Below are 25,443 nucleotides of genomic sequence, written 5' to 3'. Positions count from 1 at the left end.
AAGTGGGGGCGGGGAGGAGCTCTGGTGATTGCCTCAGGCCCAGGTCTTGGAGGGGAAGCCTGGCCTTCCGATCCCTTCCCTTGGCACCTGAATAGCCTTCCCCCTGCATACCTACCTCCCTGCTTGGTCTCCCAGCCTGGATCATCTCTGGTTTTCCACAGATACCCAGCCACAGCCCAGTACCAACATATTTGGACGCTACTGAGCCACCTGGAAGAACGGCTTGTGCCCTGGATGTGGCCCCACCCCTTCACCTTAATTCCTGGTCTCCTTTTCAGGCTAGCACCAGTAGTGGTTGGGGCTCTTCCCTCAGGCTCCATTTTTAATAAGTTTTTAGTATTTTTGTTAATGTGAGGCGTTGAGCTGTTGGGTTTTGTATATTATTTATATAGAGACCCCAGAGCTGTTGCACCCAATACACAGAGCTTCTTTGCAAAGGAAGTGTGTGACTTCTGCATGGCTGGCAAGGGTGGGTTCTGGGGAGAGTGCGGGGGGCTGGAGCAACCAACCGGTCAGAGCCTTTTTTCCCAGGTCCCATCCCCGTCCCATCCCGTTCCAGTTCAACCCCTTTTTACCTTCCATCCCCTTAGTTTCTGAGTTACAGTCGGATTGCTACTGTCCTCTCTTCTCCAACCTGGCAACATCTTGTATAGGTTTGGGCCATGAGTTTCTTAAGGGCGGCTTACCTTTTTAGCTAGACGTTGCAGGTTCTTTGTAGCTTCTCTCCATGAGGGCTAGACCGCTGGGGTTAGGGAGGGTCCGTGAGACAGGAGGATTTGAGGGGAAAAAAATCCATAGAACCTGATTCTTCTGCCACCCATCCCACACACTCACTGGGTTTTGAACAGGCTTCAGGATGGAGGTTGTGACAGACACTGCCTACCTTTTTTGCCACCTTGCGTGCTCCGTGTCATGCACCAAGCGGCATCTTAGAGAACTTTCCCTGAGAGTCATATTTTTGGGATGAAAAACAGGCCTGCCATTGGCAAGTGTCCCCATCGAACTTGTGGTGGTGGAAAGCCAGTATGGTTCTAGGGGGAAGAGACACCCAGTAAGAGGGAGGACCCCTTTCTTCTCTCTCCGCCCTGTTGCTGGAACTGTTTTTTTTTTTTTCACATGACCCACCTTGGCAGTGACCCAGGATGACTGTTGCTCCCTCCCATCTTGCAGTGGAGAATACTCGAAGCCGTTACCCCAGAGTCGCATTGGGAACTGTGGTAGGGTCATTCACAGCCCCTTTGCCTTCAAGTTTGGGGCGTTAGATCTAAGGCTGTTCAGGAGGGCCAACTGGTTGACTACAAAGGAGTCTTCTGGTATGCGCAGCTGGGGCTGGAAGAGGACCAGCCTCAGCCTGGGGCCAGGTGGAAGAAGGTAACGATCTGACAACTTCAGGGGAACACCCAAGCCATAGCTGCACTGGGTCACTGGCAAGTGTCAAGTGTGCTGGTAAGACCAGGAACATTGATCAATACCCAAGTTCTAAAAAATAAAAAAAAAGAATAAATAAAGCAAAATCCCACTTCGAGGTCCATGGCACCCTCACTCACATGGGACTCAGCAAGTTTCGGAGCCGTGTGCACAAGGAACAAAACCCCAGACAGGGTCCAGGCAGCCGTGACTGTGACCGAAGCTCGCTTCTGATCTGTTCTGTCCTGACATAAACACTCTGAGGAGCTGCAGGCTTGGGGGCACAGCTGGGATAAGGGACACTCTGAGGGACTCGGGTTGGGGAGCAGGGGGTAAACAAAAGGGACAGGTGCACTACACACGGAAACATGAGACACAAAGACAGTGGGATCTGGAGGGGAGAGCCTGAAATGGTGGGGCAACTGGCCTGCTGACAGAGTCTCAGTCTGACATGCCTTAGCAGCAGCCGAAAGGAACAACGTTGACCTTTAGGGAGAGTGACAGGAGGAGAGCCAAGTGCTCCCACCCTCCACTGCTGGCTGCTCGCGCTGCACCCGGTGCTGAGGAGGGGAGAGGGATGCTGAGCAAGGTGGAGGCTTGTCTTTTGTAGAGTATGACTGGGGGCTCCTGCAGGCAGTGCCTCAGTTTCTCCCTTTGTTTCAATGTTTCAAGCTTTGCAGGTAAAGTTAGAGCTAGCTGCCGTGGAAGATCACCTGTCCTGATTTGAGGGGTGCGTGTGTGAGAGGGAGAGCGTGTGAGCCGAGCGTGCTTGAGCAGGGGAGGAACTGGGCCATGCCCCAGGACTTGAGCCATCTCTGGCACAAAAGGAGTTAATGGCAGGGACCGCGCCCCCCCGTGTCCGGGCACGCGCAGCGCGCCCCCTCGGTGCGCGGGCACAGCAGCCAGGCTGCCGGAGAGCAGATCTCGGGAATTCAGGTGCGGAGCCCTTGGCCTGGAGGCGATATGGGTGGTCCGCGGACCGGTTCAGTCGCTCGCAACAGCCTGGGGAACAGGTGAGGCCGCTTGCCCCGGTCTCTCATCCTCTAGCTGCCCATACCTTGCCCCGATCCTATCCCCTCCCAATCCCGGGCTCCTCCGCTCCCCAACCAATGCTCCCCATCCTTCTCAACCCCATGTTCTCCTTAGGCACCCCTGACCCTCAATATCCCCCCCCCCCCGCCCCCGCCGCTTCGCTTCTCCTCTCCTCTCCACCTCCTCCCTGAATCTCGCATCCCTATCATCCTCCCACCCATGGTCCCTCTATTTCCACAGCCTGGCCGCATGCTCATCAAAATGCCCCTACTAAGGGGCCCTGGCCCTATTCCTGTATTGCACATTGCCAGTCCCCCCTCCCCCGCAGTGCAGCCCCATCCCTCTTCCATCATAGCATCTCCCGGCCAGGCTCCCTCCCCCACTCTCTGCAGCCCCCCTCCCCCCAGGCTTTTATTCTATCCTCCCCCATTCCAATGCAGCTCTGTCCCCCAATACCATTCAGACCCGGGTAGCCCCCAGTACTGCAGTTCTCGATACCAGTCCATTCCTGCACAATGCCCCTTGCCCAATACTGCTCCAGCCCCCAAAGTACCCCAGATGCCACTCTAATCCCCGGCATTGGCACCTCCCCTTGTCTTCTCCCAAATTGCAAGTTGGACCAGGATGGAGATCTTGGCCTTGGGGGCTCACAGTGGGTCCTAGGGTACAGAGGGCGTTTGGGGGTCGGCCGATTTGTCTAGGTGTTCAGGGGGGAGGGGCTGCAGGGAATTGACTCAAAGGGGACTGGCATTTGGCACTGAAGGGTTACTGGAGAGGGAGGCAACCTGAAGGGGTTAATGGAATTTGTGGGGAGGGGAGGCACCGAGGGGGTTAATGGTGTGGGGGGGTTGCTGGCGGGGAAGCCGTGTGAATGAGCGGTCTGTGCCCCAGAGTTGCCATGGAGACGGTGAATGGGGGGATTGTGTGAACTCAGCTGCGGACTATCCCCCCCCCATACACACACACACACCCACTCCCTCCTGCCCCACCTCCCTACTCCTACCCCTTCCTTCCCTTTCCCCTCCTCCCCCACCGCAACCCCGGGTGCATTCTGGGCAGCGTCTGGGATCTAACCCCCAACCCCGTACTTTGCTCCCCATTTCCTCTGAGCCCCCACCCCTTTAGTCGCTTTGCCCGCCCTCCCTCTTCCTTCTTCCCTCCCTCTCTTTCTCCTTTTCTCTCTCTAGCTCTCTATCTCTCTCACCCTCCCTCTGCCTCCTTTTCCTTCCCTCTCCCTCCCTCTCTCTTCCTCTCTCTCTCTCTCTCTCTCTCTCTCACTCTCACACACATTCTCATTCCCCTCTCGTGGTGGTGGCGATTGCGGGGCGTTCCCAATCTCCCTCCCCCACCCCTTCAGCCAGTTCTTAAAGGAGCAGGCCGGCAATCTTGGAAGGCGGGAGAAATAGGGAAAACTAAATTGTGCGTGTGTGTGTGTGTGTGTGTGTGTGTGTGTGTGTGTGTGTGTGTGTATGCTCGTGCTTGCGTGCGTGTGTGTCTGTCCATGCAGCAGGGTCTGTGTGCGCCTGTATGTGTTGGCTGTCTGTGTGTCAGAAAGCCTGTGTGTCTTGAGTGTGCTGCTATTTCTGTTTCTGTCTCCACCTATGTGTCACCATTATGCAGCATGTGTCTCTGGATATTTACCTATGTGGTGTGTGTGGGATTATATTCCAGTAAGTCTCTGCGTGCGTCTCTGAATGTCTTTCTCTGTGATTCTCTGGCTCCTGTGATTCTCTGGCTCCGTGAGGCTCTCGGTCTCAGAATGTGGGACTATATGAGGGATCTCTGTGGGTCTGGAATATCCGTCTCCGTGATTGCAGTGTCTGTTGTGAGCCAGGCTTGGTCTCTCTTGCTCCCTTTTTTGAGTCTTTGCGACTTTACCTCCACGGGTCTCTGAGTGTGTGTGTCCCTCACACTCTGTTGTGTATTTTACACTGACTGAGCATCAACAATGCCTGGGGTTCTAGGCAAAGTGGTCTCTGTCTCAGTTCTGGTACTTGGTGTGAATTACAGAGAGCCCACAGAAAGGACCAAGGCTTCCGAATTCGGGAGTGGTGAGGGCAGAGGAGAAATGTACAGGAGGGGCACGGGAGGCTCTGGGGACTCTGGTGAGTGGCCATTCTGCCCTCCCTGTCCCCCAACCCTGGTTGACCCATCAGGGGGTCTCCATGTGGGCCTTTGTGCCTATCTGCTGCTTTTCCTGATGATGCCTTAGAACCCCAGAGTGAGGTTAACAATCCTACCCTCTCCTGGTGTGGGAAGTCCTCCTATGGGGTTAGCAGGTCCCGGGGTCTAGAGAGTCCGCTGTTCATGTCCAGCCCAGCGTGCTCAGGGACCTGAGCTCCATACGGTTCCAGTGTTCCCCACCCCCTGTGACAACATGCTGCTCGGGCCCCTGGCTGAGCCCCCATGAGCTCCACTGGCGGAGGAGTTGGAGTTGGGGACTGGAAACTTGGAGTGGCAGCAACTCTCCCTGGGTCAGTCCCCTAGGATTTTCCAGCCATGGCCAGGCACACAGCCAGGGTCTGAGAGGCAGTGGAGATCATGAGGCGGGTCCCCAGAACCCCAGGCACTGGAGACCTCTCCTACCTGTAGGAGAATCAGCCAGCGCCCAACTGGGGCCCCCAAAGACCCCCCCCTTCCCCGACTCGGGAGCCCTCCCCTGACCATCTTAGATGACGCCTACTTCCCTCTTTCCACAGGCCTGTCCGGCCCTGAGGGAGTCCCCTTTCTGAAGCTGTGGTGCTTGGACGACCTCTCTACGTTGCCGGGCACCTGTAGGTGTCCCTCGAGAGCTCAGTCTTGAGGTTCAAGTCAGTGTGGCCATGAAGGGGCTGCCTGTCGGGCTGATGCTGTGACCCTGGAGTCTGCCTTTCCTGCCAGTCCCCCTGCCCGGAACATGTGGCTGCGGCTTGGCCCGCCCTCGCTGTCCCTGAGCCCCAAGTCCACGATTGGCCGGAGCCTGTGCCTCACCCTGTGGTTCCTCAGCTTGGTGCTGAGGGCCAGTACCCAGGCCCCAGCACCCACAGTCAATACTCACTTTGGGAAGCTAAGGGGTGCCCGGGTGCCACTGCCCAGTGAGATCCTGGGGCCTGTGGACCAGTACCTGGGGGTGCCCTACGCAGCTCCCCCCATCGGCGAAAAACGTTTCCTGCCCCCTGAGCCACCCCCATCCTGGTCGGGCATCCGGAACGCCACACACTTTCCCCCAGTGTGCCCCCAGAACATCCACACGGCCGTGCCCGAAGTCATGCTGCCCGTCTGGTTCACTGCCAACTTGGATATTGTCGCTACTTACATCCAGGAGCCCAACGAAGACTGCCTCTACCTGAATGTCTATGTGCCCACGGAGGATGGTGAGTGCTATGGCCAGGTGCTGTGCCCTCCCTGCCCCCTCCCCCCTCCCGTGGTGTTCGTGGCTTGCACGTGATCGTGTGCCCTGCAGCATGCCTCTGTCCGTCTGTGAAGATGCTTCTAACCATCACTCTGCTTGGCCTCCTCCCCACCTTCCTCCTCCCTGTTCTCCCTTCACCCAGCATTGTCTGAGCTCCCATGTGTGAGTGACACTGTTCCCAGGAGGGGGCCTGGCCAGGCCTGAGAGCTTTGACAGGTCTAGGGCCAGAGTGCTGGATGGGGGTTCCCTGGGGAAGTATGGGTCCCTGCTGGGCAACTGCCCGTGGGAGGATGCTGGCTCCACCAGGCCCCCCTGTTGCCATTCCGCCTGCTTTGAAAGGTAGTAGGTGTGTGTGGCCAAGGGAGCTGGGTGTGTGTGGGGTGGGGGCCAGCCTGGTGGGCATTGCTTAGGTGCCTCCTCTTGGGCTAGCCGCTGCCTCCTCCCGCGGGGCTCACACTAAGGTAAGTGACAGAAACAAGGAGATGGTGGGACAGGCTCTCTGCCATGTGCCGCCTGCAGAGCAGCTCTTGGGGCCTGGGGAGGGGGTTGGGGGGTGCATGCCCCTGGGCAGAGGCCTCCTGTTATTTTTTAGTTTTTTATTCATTTTACAGTAAAGCGGATTTCCAAGGAATGCGCCCGAAAGCCCAACAAGAAAATTTGTAGGAAAGGAGGTAGGTAGCGAGCCGGCGGGGAGGGAGAGAGAGAGAGAGGGAGGGCTGCCTGCCCACCTGCCCTTGCCCCTGAGGACCCAGCCTTCCTTCAAGTAGCCTAGGCTCAGGGGGCAGTCGGTGAGCAGGCCTAAGCTCCACCTTAGCCAAGGGCCCTGGCTGCTCTTCAGGGACGATTTGGTGGCCTAAGGCAGGTTCAGGGCAGAAGCTGCAGCAACCCCGTTTCTTCAGATCTTCCCAGCCCGGGATTCCACCGTAAGGCGTGTGCCAAAGACAGAGCCCATGGTTCTCTCTTGAGCCACCTCGCGTTGGGGGTGGGCGGATCTCCAGGCACCCAGGATGAAGCCAGAGGCTCTGCCCTCTTCCTGGCGCTGCAGCCCCGAGCTCAACCCTCTGTACTCTTTCCTGGGGTCGAAGTCTAGACTCAACTCTCCGACCCTGAAGTTTAGACTCAAGTCATCCTGCCAATCACTCCTGGCCCGCCGCCGCCCCCAGCCAGAGCATAGCTGTGTGACCAGACCGCACCCCCCCCCGGGCTAGTCCCATGACAGACATTGGGGGACTCTAGGAACCATGGACTCGAAAAGGAGACACAACATCCTGAATTTTGCATTTACCCAGAAATGTGCTTCCCTTGTAGAAATAATTCCTCCTGTTGCGGTCCTGTAAAGCACTTTCATACTTAGCTCATAAAATCCTCCCCACGTCTCTGGGGGCTTGTAAGGCAGGAATCAGTTTCCCAATTTTACAGATGAGGAAACAGGCCCAGGGGAGTGACTTGCTGCTGCTCGAGGCCCTGTTGCTGGTCTGGGGCAGAGCTGGGACCCAAACCCGGGTCTCTTGACCCTCGGGGCCATGTTCTTTCCACTGTAGCACGCGAGGCAGCTCCCATCTGGTCATTCCTACCTTCACGACTCTGAAAACAATGGTGAAACAGTGGATGGGCTGCGCCTAATTGGAAAACAGTAACAGCTTAAGGAACAGGTGGAAAAATCACAGCCTGATCCCTACAACCTTTTGGCAAGCTTGGAGTTTGTTTTCCTTTGAAATCCTAGGGCAGGGTTGCCCCCCTCGCAGTGAGTGGGGTTGTCAGGATTCCTGGGCCAGGATGCTCCCTGCTGAGCAGGAATCTCTAGGGGGCAGATTCTGGGGGAATCCACATGTTCAGCTTATGTGTGCTGAGTGCTCTTGATGAACCCTGGAGCACGGAGTGGGGCCTGGGGCTCTGGGGACAGCATTCTGCCACATCCCCACGCCCAGCCCAGGACCTCACACGCAGTAGGCGATCAGCACACACTTCCCCGCACAAGTGAAGAAGCACTGTGGTGTTGCAGAAGGAGAGCAGGGCTGGGAACCCAAAGCCTAACTGAGCCCCAGCTCTCCTGCTAGCTTGCAGTGAGACTTTAGGCAAGTCTTTTCCTGGAGGGGCCTCTGTCCCTGCCTCTGAAGGTGATAAGGGGACCATTCGGGCCTTAACATTCTACTAGTCTGTGAATGAATTCAGGAAAAGGGTCTCTTAAACCTACTCCCGTGGGTTACTTGCTTGGGTGGGGGCTGGGGGGCAGGGAGAGAGGTTGACAGTGAACTTTAACTGTTGCCAGGAGTAATGATCTCCTCCAGAGTGCCAGTGAGAGCCCAGGGCAGTCCAGTCCCGAGAGTTTGGCTAGAGAGCCGACTGGAAGCTCGGGTCAAATGCAAACATTTAGCTCTCAGGATTGTTGACTGTGGGCAAGGCCATGAACTAGGCACTGTGGGGCCGTGGAGGGGTAGGAGGCAGAGGCAAGATTTAGACCTAAACCATGGCTTCATCACCACTCTGACGAAGCTCCCATCCTAGGATTGAAACCTGGCGGGTTCAGCTAAGCCCCGCAGGCCAAGCTGGGAATTGAGCCCCTGACAGTGTGGGGGAGGGCATTCGGTCATTTCACTGTTCAAATTAGTTCCCTATCCAGGGCCAGCTGGCCATTTGGAATGGAATTTACAGACCCCCGCTTCTTGGAGCAGAGACAGCCACCGAGGTTGTTAGGCTTGTGGTGTGCATAGGGTAGGCAGGACCAGCCCCGGCTGGGACCCTGCAGCAGCCCAGTGCTGGGACAGGGGATGGTTGGTGGAGCTGGCCTGCGTGATGGGCATGACAACAAGGAGTTGTTCCGTAAGCGCTCAGCTGAAGGAGAAAAGGCATCTATCTTGGTGGGTGGGGGGAGTGGGGAGCAATAGGGTCCCACCTTCTAAGTCCATGCCCATGCAAGTGAGGGATTTCCTGGGGGGGCGGGGGAGGAGGACCTGCCCCCTCCCACCACTTCCACCTCCATCAGGTTGGAGGGAATGCACGTTTCCGGATGAGTAATTCCCTTCTTCCACTTGGGGGGCTGTCTGTCATGTGGGTGATGCTGCCCCGTGCCCCACAGGGTTTCTGAGCTCAGTCCTGGCAGGTGTTAAGACGGTAGGTGCCACTGGAAGTTCGGGAAGCTGGAGGCCATTTCTGCCCCTTGGGGTGGGGGTGGGGAGGGGTGGGAGGCTCTTGCCCTAGTTGAAAAGCCATTTTGTAATATGAGGGCGGTTCCTGTTTTGATTAATAGCTGTGAGGGATTTCAGTCACCAGAGCCCAGACCAGCTGCGAAAGAGGGCTATTTGCTGCCTGCAGGCTGAGAGTATCTGGTGTCATAGACCAGAGGGTAAGCCCTGGGGTGCTGGCAGAATGACCTTGGTCTCCGAACTCTGCCCAGCATCCAGGCAGTATGCCCTCTGTCTCCACAGCCATGCTCAAGATGCACTTCTCATCTCCTTAGAACAGGAAAGAGAGCTGGTGCCAGCTTACCCACAGGTCCTTAAATGTCTCTCTTCTCTCCTCTGTTCCCTTCTTTTCTCTCCTTCCCTTCCCTCCCCTCTCTCCACCCCGCCCCCCACGCTCCACCTCTTTTCTCGCTGATTTTTTTCCTTCCCTCTCCCCCGGTCCCCAGAAAGGTGGCATGGTGCAGTGGAAAGACCATGGGCTTTGGAGCAGACCTGGGTTTGAATCTTACCTCTAGTACTTCCTAGCTGTGTGATCTTGAGCAAGTCACTTTACCTCTCTGAACCTCAGTTTCCCCATCAGTGAAACAGGAGTAGAGACAGTACCCACCTCACTGGGGTGTGAGGATCAAACAGTATGGCAGACGTAGAGTGACACACGGTAAACACTCGGTCTATGGTAGGAGCTGTTATCATTATTCCTCTGTTTCCCCCTCTCTCTCTGTCTCTCTCCATCTCTCTCATGTCCCTTTCTCCTTCTCCCGTTCCTCCTTTCCCTCCCTCCCCCTCTGGCTCTCTCTCGATCTCAGAGCAGTGCTTGCTGCTCTTAGGCTGGGTTCCTGCTCACAGGAACCCCATTTGCCATCAGCCAGAGCAGGGGGCCCCGACGAGGAAGACCAGAGGGAAAGCTTCATCTCCCATTTCCTCCTCTGGGAATCAGGGTCAGCTGAGGCCCAGCTTGAGCCTTCCCACCGGGCCCAGGTAGCTCAGGGCCAGGGGGGCCCCAGTTCCCGGCTCTGCCCCAATAGCTCACATCCGTATCCAACATTCTGGCAAGGCCACCTGTCACCCTCCGCGCCTGCCCTGGCTCTCCAGCTCAGCCTGCCTGTGTACACACGTGCAGCCCCTGCCACCCAGGAGAAATCCTTTCCCTGAGTGGGTCTCTGGCTCTCTGCCCTGGCCCATATGCTACTCCCGCCTTCCCAACTGGGAAGGGAGTTGGCTGAGATGGGCTGGTGGGGACTGGGGGGCGGGGCAGGGAGGCGCAAGGAAGCCAGTCCAGCAGGGGCCTGCAACACCATCATCGGCTAATAAAGGTCTGGGCCTCAGCCCACCCATTCCCTCGGTTCTTGCCATCCCTCCTGCCTGTCCTGGGCCCAAGCCCAGAGCTGGCTTGCTGGGCCACACTGCAGTCATGCTGTTTTTGAATTCTCTCTCTGTTTTGTTCTCTGTTCTGTGCTGTTGTGTCTCCCCGTGTCTGGTCCCCAGGATCCGGCGCTAAGAAACAGGGCGAGGACTTAGCGGATAATGACGGGGATGAAGATGAAGGTATTTGGGGGCTGCAGGGCGCGGCGGCTGGTGCATGGCACAGAGCCCCTCCCCTTCTCGATGGGGAGAAGCCCCGTCTGTCTGTCTGTCCGTCCGTTGGTGTGTTTCTGTTCCTATACAAGGCTGTTGGGCTGTTCATCCATCTTTGGCCTGCTGGGCCACTGGGAGTTCCTGGGTGATGGACCCGGCTGGCTGGAGGGAGCAGGGGACCACCAGTAGAGCCGGGGGGGGGGGCAGCCTCCTCGCCCCGGTCCCCTACCCTCGTCCTGAGTCCTACAGTAGAGAAGTGGGCACTGCCAGAAACAGCTTCCTCCCGCATCTTCCGTGGTTCAACGGGCACCTGCCCCCACCGATCAGCAGGGAGAGTGGAGAGAAAGCAGGGCAGAGGGAGGGCGGGGAGAGAGGTACAAAGGAGACCGGATGGTGAGGACATACCTGGGTTTCACTGCGGAGACACATGTGTTTCACGGGAAGACGGGCTCTTGGGAGAGGGGCCTGGTAGGCCGTTGAGCTGAAGAGTGAGGCCGTGACAACCAAAAGGGCTGGAGATTAGCAACACCTAAATCACCACTGTCCACCCCCCCCCACTCCCCTGGCCTCCTCCCAGGAAAAGATACATGGCCTCAGGGCCACGGGCTGCAGTGGTTGGCTCGGGACAGGGCCAGGAAGGCTGTGGGCTAAAGTGCCAGGCTGAGGCCAGGATGCCCAGCCCAGTCAGTAGATGGTATAAGATACTTGGGTGCTGGTGGAACCAGTCTGCCTTCCTCCTTGGGAAAACAGGTTGTGTTTGCTAGGCAGCACAGAGCATTTCCTTCTACCTTCCTTGCCCTGGCCCTGCCCCTCCAGCCCTGGGGGAGCCAAACAGCTGTGGGGGCGAGGGGGGGGGCTCCGCTGGTGGCTGGTAGGGCCGCACTGGTGGGGCGGAGTGTTGGTCCAGCTCACACACTGAGAGGCTGCAGGTCAAGGTGGTCAGGTCAGGAGCCTTCTCTTGACTACCCAGACCCAAGGCCACCACTGTGCTCACTGGGCTTGGGAGTGGCCGCTTGAAGGTCTTTCACTGGATGGCCTCTGGGGAGGCTCCATCTTCATCCTGATGCTGATGGGAGGGGAGGGGCTGCAGAGTGGGGTGGGGGGGGTCTCTCTCATTCTTAGTTCTGCCCCTCTCCTCTCCCCCATCCCCAGTGCTTCCAGTTAAGTCTGCCTGATGCCCCCGGGGGACAATGGGATAAATGAGCACATGGCTGAGAGACCATGTCACTAAGGTTCCCTCTACCCCATCACTGCCCTTCACTCCCTTTTACCCATGTCCTTCCTTGTTCTCTCCCTGTGCCACCCCCTTCTTCCCACTCCTCTTGTCTCTGTCTGCACAGGGGGGGGCCAGCTGCTGCCAATGGCCTTACTTCCATGTAACTTGGTCTAGTCTTGGGGGTTTCAAGGCTCCCCAGCCCCTGCTCTCCTAGGCGTGTCAGGTCCCAGGACTCCGGGTGCCCCGGGGGCAGGGACTCGCTTGAGCCAGCTAAGAGACCAGACCTGCCTCTTCCTCCTGCTCCCCTGTCCCCAGGGCCCAGCCTGTGGCCTACCTAGGCCCAACCATAGCAGGCCTGGCTGACTGCCTTCAGCTGGGAGGCTGAAACCTGAGTCTTTAAAACCAACGCTGAAGTCCACCTCCGGCTAAGTCTCTGGCCGATGCTCAAGCTCCGGGCCCAGCAGTCCCGTGAGTCCTGCCCCCAGAGCTGGCGGTGGTGTCCTGGCACCTGGGATAGCTTTGCTGCCCACACCCCCACCCCCAGGGCTGGCGGGGGTGAGGGAGGAAGGGCATCCTACCCAGCCTGTGTCTCACCCCTTCTCCTTGCAGACATCCGGGACAGTGGCGCTAAGCCTGTCATGGTCTACATCCATGGAGGTTCGTACATGGAAGGGACAGGCAACATGATTGACGGCAGCGTCCTCGCCAGCTATGGCAACGTCATCGTCATCACCCTCAACTATCGGGTTGGGGTGCTAGGTATGGTTCTCTGCTAGCTGCCTTGAAGGAGGCCCGGGTTGTCAGGGAAGGAGGAAAGAATGCTGGGGATTTAATGCTGGCCTCCGTTCTCTAGCGGGTGCCAGTGACCAGAGTCAAGTGATATCACATGGTCCCTAACCAAGTGCTGGGTGCTTGCCCATGTTCCCAGGCCCTTTCCCGGAGTGCTTAGCTGCCACTGGAATTTCAATTCAACCTCCACACCTTCTCTTAAAAGTCGCAAGTCAGGTCGCTGCTTTCAGACCATTGCTTGGCTGAGTTTCGCAGGGTCTGGAACTTTCTAGTGTCCTCCCCCTGTCCCTACCCACCCAGACCCACTCCCTCAAAGCCCCACACATATACAGATAGTCCTTCTAGCCCGTCGCATATCCACTTGCTCATGTACCCTCACCTGACTGCACATCCACACTGCCCACCACACACCCCCTTGCATACTATTATTTCTCACACACCCCACAAATACACACATATACCCGTACACATAGAGACCCTCACATCCACATCTACAGGCCGCCTCTCTCACACACACACGTATGCTCCTCCACCACTCCATAAACACTCCACACATATGGTTTTTCCTGTACACATATCCACATGCTATATACCTCTTTCCACTCCACATCCATACCCCATATATACACAGATCTCTCGGAACCCCCCCCACAGCATTCCTGTCTATCTCTCCCTCTACATCTCTGTATCCACATTTACACCTAATACACACTACACGTACCCACACTCACACTTCCTTCTACCCCCACGTAGACGCTCTACACAAAGACTCACACCGTACACATCCACGCTGCACATAAACCCCACATGCCTATACCTTGAATGTACATAAATATTCCTTCCACATTTACACACACACACACACCCCTGTGCTTCCCAGTTCCACCTCCACTCGGACACCCACACGCGTGCATATGTCCCTCAGCTTCCCCACTTAAACACAAACCAATATTCCCCCTCCCTACACACATACACCCACACCCGCCCATCCACACCTCCTCACGCTGCACATCTGCAAATCCTACACACACACCCCCTCGCAAATCCTACACACACACACACCCTTCCACGTCTCCATGCCCATCCCAGGCACTATACTTACATAGCTCTCTGCTGTGTACACACACCCATAGACCTCCTACACAAATACCCACATCCCCACGTAGATACATACACACATGTATACACATACACGCACATAGACACTCCTCCCCTACGTACCCTGTGTATATATGTGCAGTACACATACATACATTTCCCCCGCCCCTACCCTGCCTGACAAACACATACACACTCGTGTACACCTGCTTGGCCTCCAGATCTACACACCTCGCCTCACCCCCATGCGTGTGAGTACCCCACACTTGCATAGCATGTATAGACACACGTACGCATTTCTACTACTCTCTCTGTGTCTACATCCCCATATACTCCCACCCCATCACACAAACACACTCTCACATGTACAGGCTTCCTTCCCAAATGCCTCCTCTTATGCACCCCTGAGTCTTTCCCCCCACATCCTCTGCCGGCCACCGGCTGGGCTTGGTGATGTAGGCTGCCCCTCTGGGCTGTGTCTTCCTTGCTGACTGTTACTACCTATCCGCGGCCAGGTTCCTGAGGTACACAAGTACCTTAGAGAGGGCGACGCAATGTACAGGGTCTTGCTCCCTCTCAGACGCTCACCCAGGCCTCCGAGGGCACGTGCAGCCACATAGCCCTGTAATAGCATGAGGAAGACACTGACCTGGAGGGCTGGTGTCTTCCAGGTTGCAGTGGGGGTCTAGGCTGTGCATCAGGTTCAGAGGCCTGGGTGCTGGACCAGCTGTGGCATGACTTCTTCCCTGGCCCCTTGGCTGACAGGACCTTATCTTAATTTGCTTCTGAGTGTATTGTTCTTGCCAGTTCTAACCCCAGAGTGTCTGGTGCTCCATGCCACTTCTGGTACAGCTCACGAGCCCAGAAAGACAATCTTTTCTTGACTTACCATTGACACTCGGTGGGCTAGCAAGACACCTTTTTGGTGTCCAGACTGGAGAAAGGATATTCCCCGAAAACAGTGGGCCTGTGTCCCTTCGAGTGGCCTCTGGATCCTGGGGGATAAAGCATGCAAGGCATCTCCCTGGTCTCTGGGTGATCTGGCGGGCTTGGGTTTCATGGTTTGGCTGCTGCTCCTCTGTCTCCCCGAGTTGCCCCAGACGTCCTGGTGAGGCTCTCTTGAGTGATCTGTCCTGTTGAGGAAGGGTATCTGAGTCTCTGACAGCAAAGGGGAAGAGAAAGTGGCCATAAAGCTACATGCAAGGGCTGCATGGTTCCGGAAGAGTCAGGAATTTCCAGAAGCAGGCTCACACAGATATCCAGCCACGCGCCTACGGTAGCTGAAGGCCAGAAGGAGCCTTGCCACCTTATTTTCTTAGTGAGACTGATAGAAAATGTTCAACCCGGCTGCTTTTAAAAATCAGAAACACAGAGCTCCATTCTGTTGGTTTTATTGGAAAGCACAGAGAGTACGAAGAATGTGCCTCGGTTCCGTATGATTGGAACAGCTAGGGAGGCAGAAAAGAAAGAGTGGAGGAACGGGGAGGAATGCGGTGGGCTGGGAATTGAGGAAGAGAAGGAAAAGACAGAGGGGAGAGAAAAGAGGACAAGATCACACCGAGCAAGGAGACAGGAAAGAGAGATTCAGGATCTGAAGTGTCTCTTCGCAGCTGTGGGCTGTACAGGGCCTGTTGCCGGTGAGTGTTCCCTATGGTACCCAGTGTGCTGGTTCCTGGACAACCCTCCCACTTCCCTAATCTTGAATCTTATACATCAGAAGTTCCTAACTCTGGGGGGAGCCTTGGACCCCTCTGAGATTTTAATGAAAGCTATGGACCCTACCTGCCCCCCCCCCCGGTAAATGTGCACACACGTACACAAACCTATAGAAACGTTTCCATGGACATCACCGAAACTCATCCTAGAAACTCAGGTTAAGCACCTACCCCCACCCCACCTGCTTTACAACCCCTTCTCATTTGGGTAACCAAAACAGCACATCCGGGGGCAAGAGTCGTATTCTTTGGGCTTCAGCTGTTAATGATCAACATAATATTATTACCCAAACCTTGGAAGGAGTCACAAACTGAGATTTGGTCCAAAGTTCCCCCCACCACTTCCTGTGTCTCCTTTAAAGCCTGCTCAGCAACCCGAATGTAGTCTATAAGCCACTGATTGGATTCTGGGTACCTACAAGATGTTTTTGTCTCTCGGTGCCAGACGTAGAACATAGATCTGTCCCTGGCACTTGGAGACTTTGCTGTGTAGCTGAGACTTGGTTGTTTTGGGTCTTCAAGCATCCCAGATTGGGCAGGCCGGATTGGGAACCCCTAGCTGCATGCACACATTCACCCTCCCTTCAGCTTCTCTGGAAGCACTGAGCCCAGACATATGGTTTACTCTGAGGTGCTTCTTGGGACATCTTGGGTGATTCATTTATATGGAGACTGTCACAGACCAGTCCATGGATCCCATTTTATTATTTGAGGAGTCCCCCCCATGGGGCTTGAGACCAACACAAGAGACACCGGCAGGATAGCAGACGTGGACACCCCCAGGGCCGAGGAGGTAGGGGCTTGCCAGGTTTTCATCTGGGTTCCAGAATTTGATGATACATCTCTGCTCAGGCAGCCTTTGGGGCAAACAGACAACCTGGTGAAAGTCAAGCCTCGAGGGATGGAGCTCTGTGGTTTGGGTGCAGTGTGCCTGATTCCCTCATCCTCTGTTGACGGGGGGCCCACCATGGACCACACAGTGCCAATCCAGGGCCCAGGGAGCCAGTCTCAGGTTTATTGTGACAGTTTCTGTGGAGGAGTATTTCAGCCCTTCTCGTCCCATGGTTTCCGTGGACGGCTGAGTTACTGGGGCCCTAGCAGTGAGCGACTTGCTCTCCTGCGCTGCCAGGCTTTGTGCACTCTTGGTTGGTCACATTTGCGGGATCACCTGCCTCGGCCCAGTGGATAGAACATTTCACGCAGGACTCTTGTAGTAGAGATGGTTGACATGGCCTCATCTGCATGCTTCAGCGCCGCTCATCCTGGGGCTTGGCGGAAGCCAAGGGAGCAGAAAGGGGTGGTTGGCTCCTCCACCCAGCCCCATCGGGCCTTGGTTCCCAACCCAGGGAATCGAGACACGTTGGCGAAATCTACTTGACTACCTTGAAGCACCGGGCTCCTCCCGCTGCTGGGACAGATGCATTGACACATTTCACGGCACACGCCCTCAGCCGGGGCTGAAGCCTGGTGTGCCGAGGCTTCAGTAAGAGGAAAGGGAAAGGAAATACGGAGGAAGGAGAAAGGCAGGGAGACAGGATGGGAGGGCTAAGAGAAGCGAAGAGTGGTTCTTGCAGGAGGGCCTAGGGCTTGGACAGCTGGGGTGGATCTTGGTCAGCAGACTTTTTTAAGACTTGCAGCAGCAGCTTCGGTGTATGAATGGGACAGGCAGAGGAGAAGCGGGTTCCCTTCTCTGGAGGAACAAGGGCCCCTCCGTTCATCCTCATTCAGGCTTTCTTTGATTCCTTCATGGTTCCTTGCCGGGAACCTGGGGGCTAAAGAGGGCTTGTGACTGGGTCCTGAGAGGAATAACTAAGGAATAACTTTATGTTCTTAATGGTACCAAATGTAAATTAATAGCACCTTGAAGAGGGTGAAATGAGCTCTTTCACAGAAGCTAGAAACAGGAGGACCTGAGAAAGACAGGGATGAGGTCTTGCACCTGCTTGAGTCTATTTCAATTCAGCTTCCACCCATGGCCGGCCCGGACAGCCAGAGAGCTCCCTGCGAGCTGAGGGGGCCTTTTCAAACATGACCTCCCACAAAGCTGATCCCAGGTGCTGTGAAGGAGCTTTCAAACGGGGAGTCCAAAACGAACCAATCCAGGTATGGGGTGTCCGACGCATAGGAGCGCCACGACTACCCACCTGGAAAGAACCCTTCCAGAAGCCTAGGGCGGGAGAAGATGGGAGCTTTCCAAGGAGCGCAGGGATCAAGGAAGAGAGAGGAAATGAGGTGGTGTGATTGGCCTGAAATGGATGCAGGGTGGGGGGGAATATAGGACATCTCTGTGGGATAGCCAGCAGGTGGGCGGGAAGGTAGTCTCCATGGCAACAAGTCTCCACAGCAGCAAATCCCAGCAGGTGGGTGGGAAGGTAGTCTCCATGGTGACATGTCTCCTCAGCAGCAAATCCCAGTGGGTGGGCGGGCGGGAAGACCTGTTTCTGTGGTAACACACAGCTCTGACTTGCCCATTTCTCCACCAGATGAAAAAGATGGCCTCACCCAGTGGTTTTCTAACTTTAGCAGGCCCCAGATCACCTGGAGAGCTGGTGAAAAATACAGATTGCGGGGCCTCCTCCCCCGAGTTTCTGAATCATTAGGTCCTGGGAGGAGGGGAAATGAGAATCAGCCCCGAGATGAGGGGAAAGAGCCACCCGAGGCCCTGGAATAAGGTGTGCAGGTGGACGAACCCAGACAGGATGGGTGGCAAGCAGGGCTTGGGGACCATTGCCTCTTGGGAGCCTCGATCCCTTCAGAGAGAGGAGGAAAGGGAACGAGAAGTAATTACAGACTTAGAGAGTGCAGAGCGTGTTAGAGAGGCCTGTGTTCGATTTATCCCGGCTACAACCCTTTGAAGTATTTTTATCTCCATTTTAGAAGAGGAAACTATAGCCCAGATATTTTAAATAACTTGCCCAAGGCTATATGGCCAGTAGGCAGTAGAGCTAGAACGCGAACTGAGAACCATCTGACTCCAGGGTCCCTGTTCTTTCCAATCTGTCTCGCCGGGGAGCTAGGGTAATGGCTTGGAGAGCACCTCAGGGACCTGGCCGTTTGCAGTTCTTGCAGCTTAAGTCTCCCAGCTGAAGGCGTCCCCTCAAATAGTCTGGGGACCCCCCCCTCCACACTGGAGAATGGGAGTGGGAGGCAAGGAGCAGATTGATCCTTCCTAAATGGATGGGGCTGGAACTTGCATACAGGAGCAATGGTACATGGTAGCTGGGTGGACAGAACACCACCGCATGCCCCTTCCTCTGTCCTCATGTCCTCCCATCCTCCCCGCCCCCATCTCCTGCTTGCCATTATAACCCCAATCTCCCATCCCTCTGCCTTCACCGTCCCCATGCCCTATGTTGAATCCAGGTTTCCTGAGCACTGGCGATCAGGCTGCCAAGGGCAACTATGGGCTCCTTGACCAAATCCAGGCCCTCCGCTGGGTGAGCGAGAACATTGCCTTCTTTGGTGGCGATCCCCGCCGTATTACCGTCTTCGGCTCGGGCATTGGTGCGTCCTGTGTCAGCCTCCTCACGCTGTCGCATCACTCCGAGGGTGAGTAGTGCTCGGGGCAGAACCTCAGCTAGCAATGGGCCAGCTGCCCACCCTGAGCCTCAGGCCTTCTGGGGTCCAGAGCACCCAGGGGAATCAGCTGGCCCTCCTCTACCGGCTTGGCATCCTTTGGGGAGAAGTGGAATGGAAATGTTCCTCTCAGGGAAGAAGTCCTTCTCCCAGTGCAGGAGAGGGAAAGAGAGAATCCTGTTTATATCTTGAGAGAGTAAGATCCTCCTTCCGTGTGGGAGTCGAGTTTGGGTGAGTGGGAGTCGAGTTTGGGTGAGTGGGAGTAGAATGTCTATCTGAAGGGACAGCGGGTTTTTTTTTTAATTGGGGGGGCAAGGGAAATCTTTCAGTTTGGGAAGGACATGTGACTTCAGGATACAGCTCTAGAGTGGGAATTCATTTTTAGGTGTAAGAAACACTCATTCTCTGCCTTTCTCTCTGAAGAACAAGTCTGTACAGGAGAGGATCTGTCCTTAAGCGGGGAGATGGGTCTGAATAGTGAGGATCGCTAACCTGTGGGGTGGGCTTTTTCTGAGAGACTGGCAATCTGGTAGCCCACACCAGAGCTCCTCCTGGGCTGGGCAACCACAAGGGAGATTCATTCTTAGCCTAGAGGAGAGCATCTCTCCTTGCTTGGCTAGTGACTCATTAAGGGAGCCAAACAGGCCCTTTGTGGCTCAGCAGGGCAAGTTCCCTTCAACTCCGGGCTGTAGAGCACATTCTGTCTCTGAGAGGCAAAGATGAGCTTCTCATGTAGAAGAGACCTTCCTGAAATAGGTTCCTTTCCTTCCTCTGAGGAAAGGAAATCTGGGAGAGAGGACAAGGTTTTTTTGTTGGAATCCACCCTGTGAGTGAGTGATATTCTCACAGGAAGACTTTCAGTCCCTCTTTGAAAAAGGCCTATCCGTCTCAGAGAGAAAAATCACCTTCTCTGACCTCGACATCCTGCCTCTGTCCCTCGAGGGACTATTCCAGTGAGGGAAGACCAGGGTGGGATCAGAATCACACCATAGTAGGGGGAACAGGGACCCCTTTCTCCACGAAGGAGGGTGAGATGACTGATTGTGAGGGTGCCCCTGTCTGTAAAGAGGACTGGTGCCTCCTCAGATCGGGAACTTCCCTGGGAGGGCAAGGCCTTTCTTGGGGAAGTGCTACATTCTGTCCCCTGAGGGGCCTGGCTCCCCTAAAGAGTTGTTCTCTCGGTCTTTCTGTGACTGATTCACAGAGAATCAGTGGAAAAGTAATCCTCACTTTGGAAAAGTGAGGCTCTCTCTTAAGTAGTAATCTATATTTCTCTCCTTCTCTTTCTACCCATGCCAACTGCCTTTCTCTTAGAGGAAAGAAACAGGGTGTCTGATCTGAGGGCCAGATTATTCCTCACTTGGGGATGTTGGGACCAGGGACAGCATGATACCCCCTCTTTTTTTTTCTTGGGCGGGGAGAAGAATCATCCACTTTTTGAGTTCGGAGGACTGGCTCCCTCTTGGCCAGGGGAAAAACTAGATCTGAGGCATCAGTAGCTTCAGGAAAAGGAAAGTCTCTGTGGAGACTCCACGCTCTGAGGGCATGCTCCCTGGAGACTTTGAGATCCCCAGGCCTTTGCCCTCAGGAATCTTTCCCCAAACTCCCAGAATGTGAAGCTCTCTCCTGCCTGCATTTCTCATCTCTCATGAAAAAGACCCCTTTGTGGCGGAAGCGCCAGCTCCCTGGTGGTGTGCTGGCACAGAGCTGGGCCCAGCTGGGCAGGAAGCAAGGAGGGAAGACAAGGAGAGATAAAGAGAGGGAGCATAAGGAAGCTGATGTCTGGGAACCAAGGGGTTAATTCCTGCCACCATTTCCTTAACCCCCAAGTTACCAACCCTCATTCCAGAACAAGGAAGCAAGGAGCAGGCAGGGGGTCAGTCCAGGTCACGCAGGGGCCCAGCAATACCTCCTCTGGTCCTAATCCATCATCCCCGCTGAAAGGTCTCTTCTTCCTGAAAGGTCTCTTCTTCCTTTGTAGCTCACTGCACCCAGAGGGCAGCCTCAGTGACAGAGGAGTGAGGAGAGGTTTAATTTGTCCCTCAGGGAAAGGCAAGGGAGGCCTAGGCGCTGGGGGCCATGATGATCTGAGCTGGTGCTGCGTGTCTTCTGCAGGGCTTTTCCAGAGGGCCATCATCCAAAGTGGTTCTGCCCTGTCCAGCTGGGCCGTGAACTACCAGCCGGTGAAGTACACCAGCCTGCTGGCGGACAAGGTAGGCTGTAATGTGCTAGACACGGTGGACATGGTGGACTGTCTTCGTCAAAAGAGTGCCAAGGAGCTGGTAGAGCAGGACATCCAGCCAGCCCGCTACCATGTGGCCTTTGGCCCTGTGATCGATGGCGACGTCATTCCTGATGACCCTGAGATTCTCATGGAGCAGGGCGAGTTCCTCAACTATGACATCATGCTAGGTGTCAACCAGGGCGAGGGGCTCAAGTTTGTGGAAGGGGTGGTGGACCCTGAGGATGGCGTCTCAGGCACTGATTTTGACTACTCAGTCTCTAACTTTGTGGACAATCTGTATGGCTATCCTGAGGGCAAGGACACCCTGCGGGAGACCATCAAGTTCATGTACACAGACTGGGCAGACCGTGACAATCCGGAGACCCGCCGCAAAACACTGGTGGCGCTCTTCACTGACCACCAATGGGTGGAGCCCTCGGTAGTGACCGCTGATCTGCACGCCCGCTACGGGTCACCTACATACTTCTACGCCTTCTACCACCACTGCCAGAGCCTCATGAAGCCTGCTTGGTCAGATGCAGCTCATGGGGACGAAGTACCCTACGTTTTTGGTGTCCCTATGGTAGGCCCCACCGACCTCTTCCCCTGCAATTTCTCCAAGAATGATGTCATGCTCAGTGCTGTTGTCATGACCTACTGGACCAACTTTGCCAAGACCGGGTAAGGAGAAAGTGGGGGTTGCTCTTTGGGACCCCAGCATGCCTACACCTCCACTCCTCTATGGTTAGACCTCCTCCTTTGTCTCCTTTTTAAAAGACCTTCCCCCAAATCTTGCTTGGTCCCCTCTTCGTTCCCTTCCTACTTCCTCCTTTTGAGTCTTTCGTGCCATTTCTTCCCTCCAACATGTTGTCGAGGCTTGGAACTCAGCTAGCGTTAGGAGTGAGCCACAGGGAGAGTTACTGAGAACCATGGGATTCAAGGTTAGATGGTCAGAGGCCGAGTGAAGCGGGGAAAAAAGTGCCTTCACGAAGAGCCTTTCAAGGGTTCTTGGAAAAACTGGGCAGCTGAAAAGATTGGCTGATGTTTGGGAGCACGTGAGAAGAAAAGGCATCTATAGCATGACCTTACAGGATGGGCACAGGGAAGGATGAACCAGTTTCCATGATACAGTGGGCAATAGGAATTCAAGGCCCCAGGGAGGAGGAGAGGTGTGGACAGAGGGAGGGACCCTGAAAAAAATGGAAATGTGGGTGTGAGAGGAAGAATTCTGGGCCCTTTCTCACCTAGGTAGAGTGGTGACCCCAGATTTCCATGTGGTATTTCAGGGATCCCAACAAGCCGGTCCCCCAGGACACCAAGTTCATTCACACCAAGGCCAACCGCTTTGAGGAAGTGGCCTGGTCCAAATACAATCCCCGAGACCAGCTCTACCTTCACATCGGGCTGAAACCAAGGGTCCGCGATCATTACCGGGCCACCAAGGTGGCCTTCTGGAAACACCTGGTGCCCCACCTATACAACCTGCATGACATGTTCCACTATACGTCCACAACCACCAAAGTGCCGCCCCCGGATACCACCCACAGCTCCCACATCACCCGCAGGCCCAACGGCAAGACCTGGAGCACCAAGCGGCCAGCCATCTCCCCTGCCTACAGCAATGAGAATGCCCAGGGTTCCTGGAACGGGGACCAGGATGCAGGGCCCCTCCTGGTGGAGAACCCTCGTGACTACTCCACTGAGTTAAGTGTCACCATCGCCGTGGGGGCCTCCCTCCTGTTCCTTAACGTTCTAGCCTTTGCTGCCCTCTACTACCGCAAGGACAAACGGCGTCAGGAGCCCCTGCGGCAGCCCAGCCCTCAGAGGGGTGCCGGGGCCCCTGAATTGGGAGCTGCTCCTGAGGAGGAGCTGGCAGCTTTACAGCTGGGCCCTACCCACCACGAATGTGAGGCTGGTCCCCCCCACGACACACTGCGCCTCACTGCACTGCCTGACTACACACTGACCCTGCGTCGTTCTCCTGACGACATCCCACTCATGACACCCAACACCATCACTATGATTCCCAACTCCCTGGTAGGGCTGCAGACATTGCACCCCTACAACACCTTTGCCGCAGGATTCAACAGTACTGGGCTGCCCCACTCACACTCCACTACCCGGGTATAGCTCCAGCCCAGAGCACAGCCTATCTCCTGGCTCCCTCCTGCCCAAATCCATGGACACACACGCACCCACAGACACGCACAGACACACGTGTAAGCACGCGCACACACACACACATACACACAGAGACACATACACGCAGATATGTAGACACACACACCCACACCTGACAGCAGACCCACCTGCACAAACATAGACAGATGTGGACATGCACCCGCATGTACAAAAACACAAATAAGGAAGTAAACCTGAACAAACCCTTCAAATGGGGACGCAAGTGAGTCCTTGGGAAACTGAGGACCTGTGGAACAGCAGCTGAAGCCAGCTCCCTGAGCCTGATCACAGACACTCCTGGGGGCCCAAAAGCACCAGCTGGACACCCCCTTGGTGCTCGCCTTCCACCTCTTTTGGAACTGCACCACCCACCAACTCCAGACTTGGGAGCTTTAAAGAGCAGAGTAGCTCTTTCTCCCCCCAGACTTGGTCTTTTTTCTGGGTCTTGTTTTTGTTGATTTTTAAAATAATTTTGGAACACATGCCTCTCCAACCCATGAGCGCAAAGAGGCTCTGGAAGGGAGGCTCCAGGCCCATGTCTGTGTGGCTCTGGCACCCCCAGGGCTCACACAATCCGGCCAAGGAACATGACCCTCCCAAGAAAGAAACAGATTTGAGCAAGACCATGGGGTGGAAGAAGGAAGGGGCTACTGCCGGATGGGGTTGGAGGGCCACAGGGGAGAACTCTCCAGCCATCTATCTCTGCGTCCCTGTGGAGGGCTCTAGAGACTGCAGGGTGACCTGCTTTCCCCCAAAGGCCAGGATCACTGGCCTGGCTAGACCAGGGGACCCTAGATTTGGTGAATGAGGTTCTGGTGGAGGTCGTCGCTATGGGGCCCCTGGGTGTAATCTGGGTTCTGCCTCTGCCCTTGGGGTAATGGTATCAGAAATTCGCCCCATTTTCTTTACCAAGTCTCTTTTGTGTCTGTCATTTCTCTTTCAAAAAGGCGGTGTTTTTTTGTTGTTGTTGGCTTTTTTTTTTTAAAGAAAAGTTCTTAAAACACTAACGGAAACCCATGGAGTTTGTCCTTTGTAAAAATTTTAAACACAGTGTCTTGATATAAAAATAAAAAATCCAGTTAGCACTCCCAACCTGCCTCCCTTGCACAGGCCTTGCCCCAACAGACCTCCCAGCAGGGTGCCCCTGTGGGCTAGGATTCCAGCCTGTCTCTGTGTCCTGTGCCTTTGAACTGAGACAAGTCTGGGCTACACTCCCCTGCGCCCCCCCCCCATGCAGGCCTGTCCAGTCTTAAGCAGGTTGCCCTACCCTTACCCCCCTGCCCCCCAACGCTCTGGGTTCCTGCTGCTGAAGTCTTCTCTCAGCACCATGGGCCTCTTAATGAAAGGGCAAAAAATAATACTTCCTCCTCCTCCTCCTCCTCTTCCTCCTCCACCCCCACCCCCACCCCGCCCCCACGGCAGCCAGCCACTGCCACTGGGCCACCACCACCTGCTGCTGCCACTGCCACCATCACCACCATCCTGCCCCCATCCTGGACTGGGGGCTGGGAGGAGGCATGACCTCTAACAGGCTGAAATTCTTTCTCACATCGGAATCCAGTTGGGCATCAGATAGGTGGACCCCCTGGTCTTGGAGGACTGACAGAGCAGGGGCCGTCTCCTCCCCAGGGATACTTGTTTCTGGTTCTGTGAATTACAACTGGAGAACTCACTGAAGCCCTGCAGTGATTTCTCTCCAGGATTGCAATCAGGGGCTCCTAGGGGTTCGCCCTGCCCCCTCAACTCCCTGGGGGGGGGAGGGGGCATTCAATGGGCCCTCTACAGGTTTAGCATTATGGTGGTTCACTTTCTTCTCAGCGACTCGAAGGACCGAACCTGGGAGTCTGCTCCTCAAGTGTGACAGTTGGGCAGGGTTGCTGACACCTCAGAAACCAGGAATAGACTTCTTCAAAGTGACCCTGACAAAGTGAGGGAGATAAACCAACACAACAGAATGGTGTTCAGATGGGATGAACGCAAGATAGTGCAAAGACCAAAATTGAGAACTAATATACTAATACGGTACGTGGGGTCAAGAGAGTTGGCGATGACTGGTT

The 25,443-nt window shown here is 55.6% G+C and overlaps 1 protein-coding gene across 3 annotated transcripts; it reads left to right on the top strand.

Annotated features, from left to right (window-relative positions):
- The first annotated feature begins 5,335 nt into the window (after positions 1 to 5,335).
- LOC111161020 (neuroligin 3) lies at positions 5,336 to 24,399 on the top strand. Of its 3 annotated transcripts, XM_022524462.1 has the most exons (7): positions 5,336 to 5,792; positions 6,442 to 6,501; positions 10,498 to 10,557; positions 12,413 to 12,562; positions 18,769 to 18,954; positions 21,097 to 21,886; positions 22,492 to 24,399. In XM_022524462.1, the coding sequence occupies exons 1-7, from the start codon at positions 5,336 to 5,338 to the stop codon at positions 23,333 to 23,335; spliced, it is 2,547 nt and encodes an 848-aa protein (XP_022380170.1). In that variant the 3' UTR covers positions 23,336 to 24,399. The 3 variants fall into 3 exon arrangements, with proteins under 3 accessions (XP_022380170.1, XP_022380171.1, XP_022380172.1); XM_022524463.1 differs by lacking the exon at positions 6,442 to 6,501; XM_022524464.1 differs by lacking the exons at positions 6,442 to 6,501; positions 10,498 to 10,557.
- The last annotated feature ends 1,044 nt before the right edge of the window (positions 24,400 to 25,443 follow it).

This window comes from Enhydra lutris, unplaced genomic scaffold (genome assembly GCF_002288905.1).
Source record: "Enhydra lutris kenyoni isolate GAN:26980312 unplaced genomic scaffold, ASM228890v2 scaffoldscaffold81, whole genome shotgun sequence".
Lineage (NCBI taxonomy): Eukaryota > Metazoa > Chordata > Mammalia > Carnivora > Mustelidae > Enhydra > Enhydra lutris.
The sequence above is the reverse complement of the archived record's forward strand: the minus strand, read 5'-3'. Positions and strand labels throughout refer to the sequence as shown.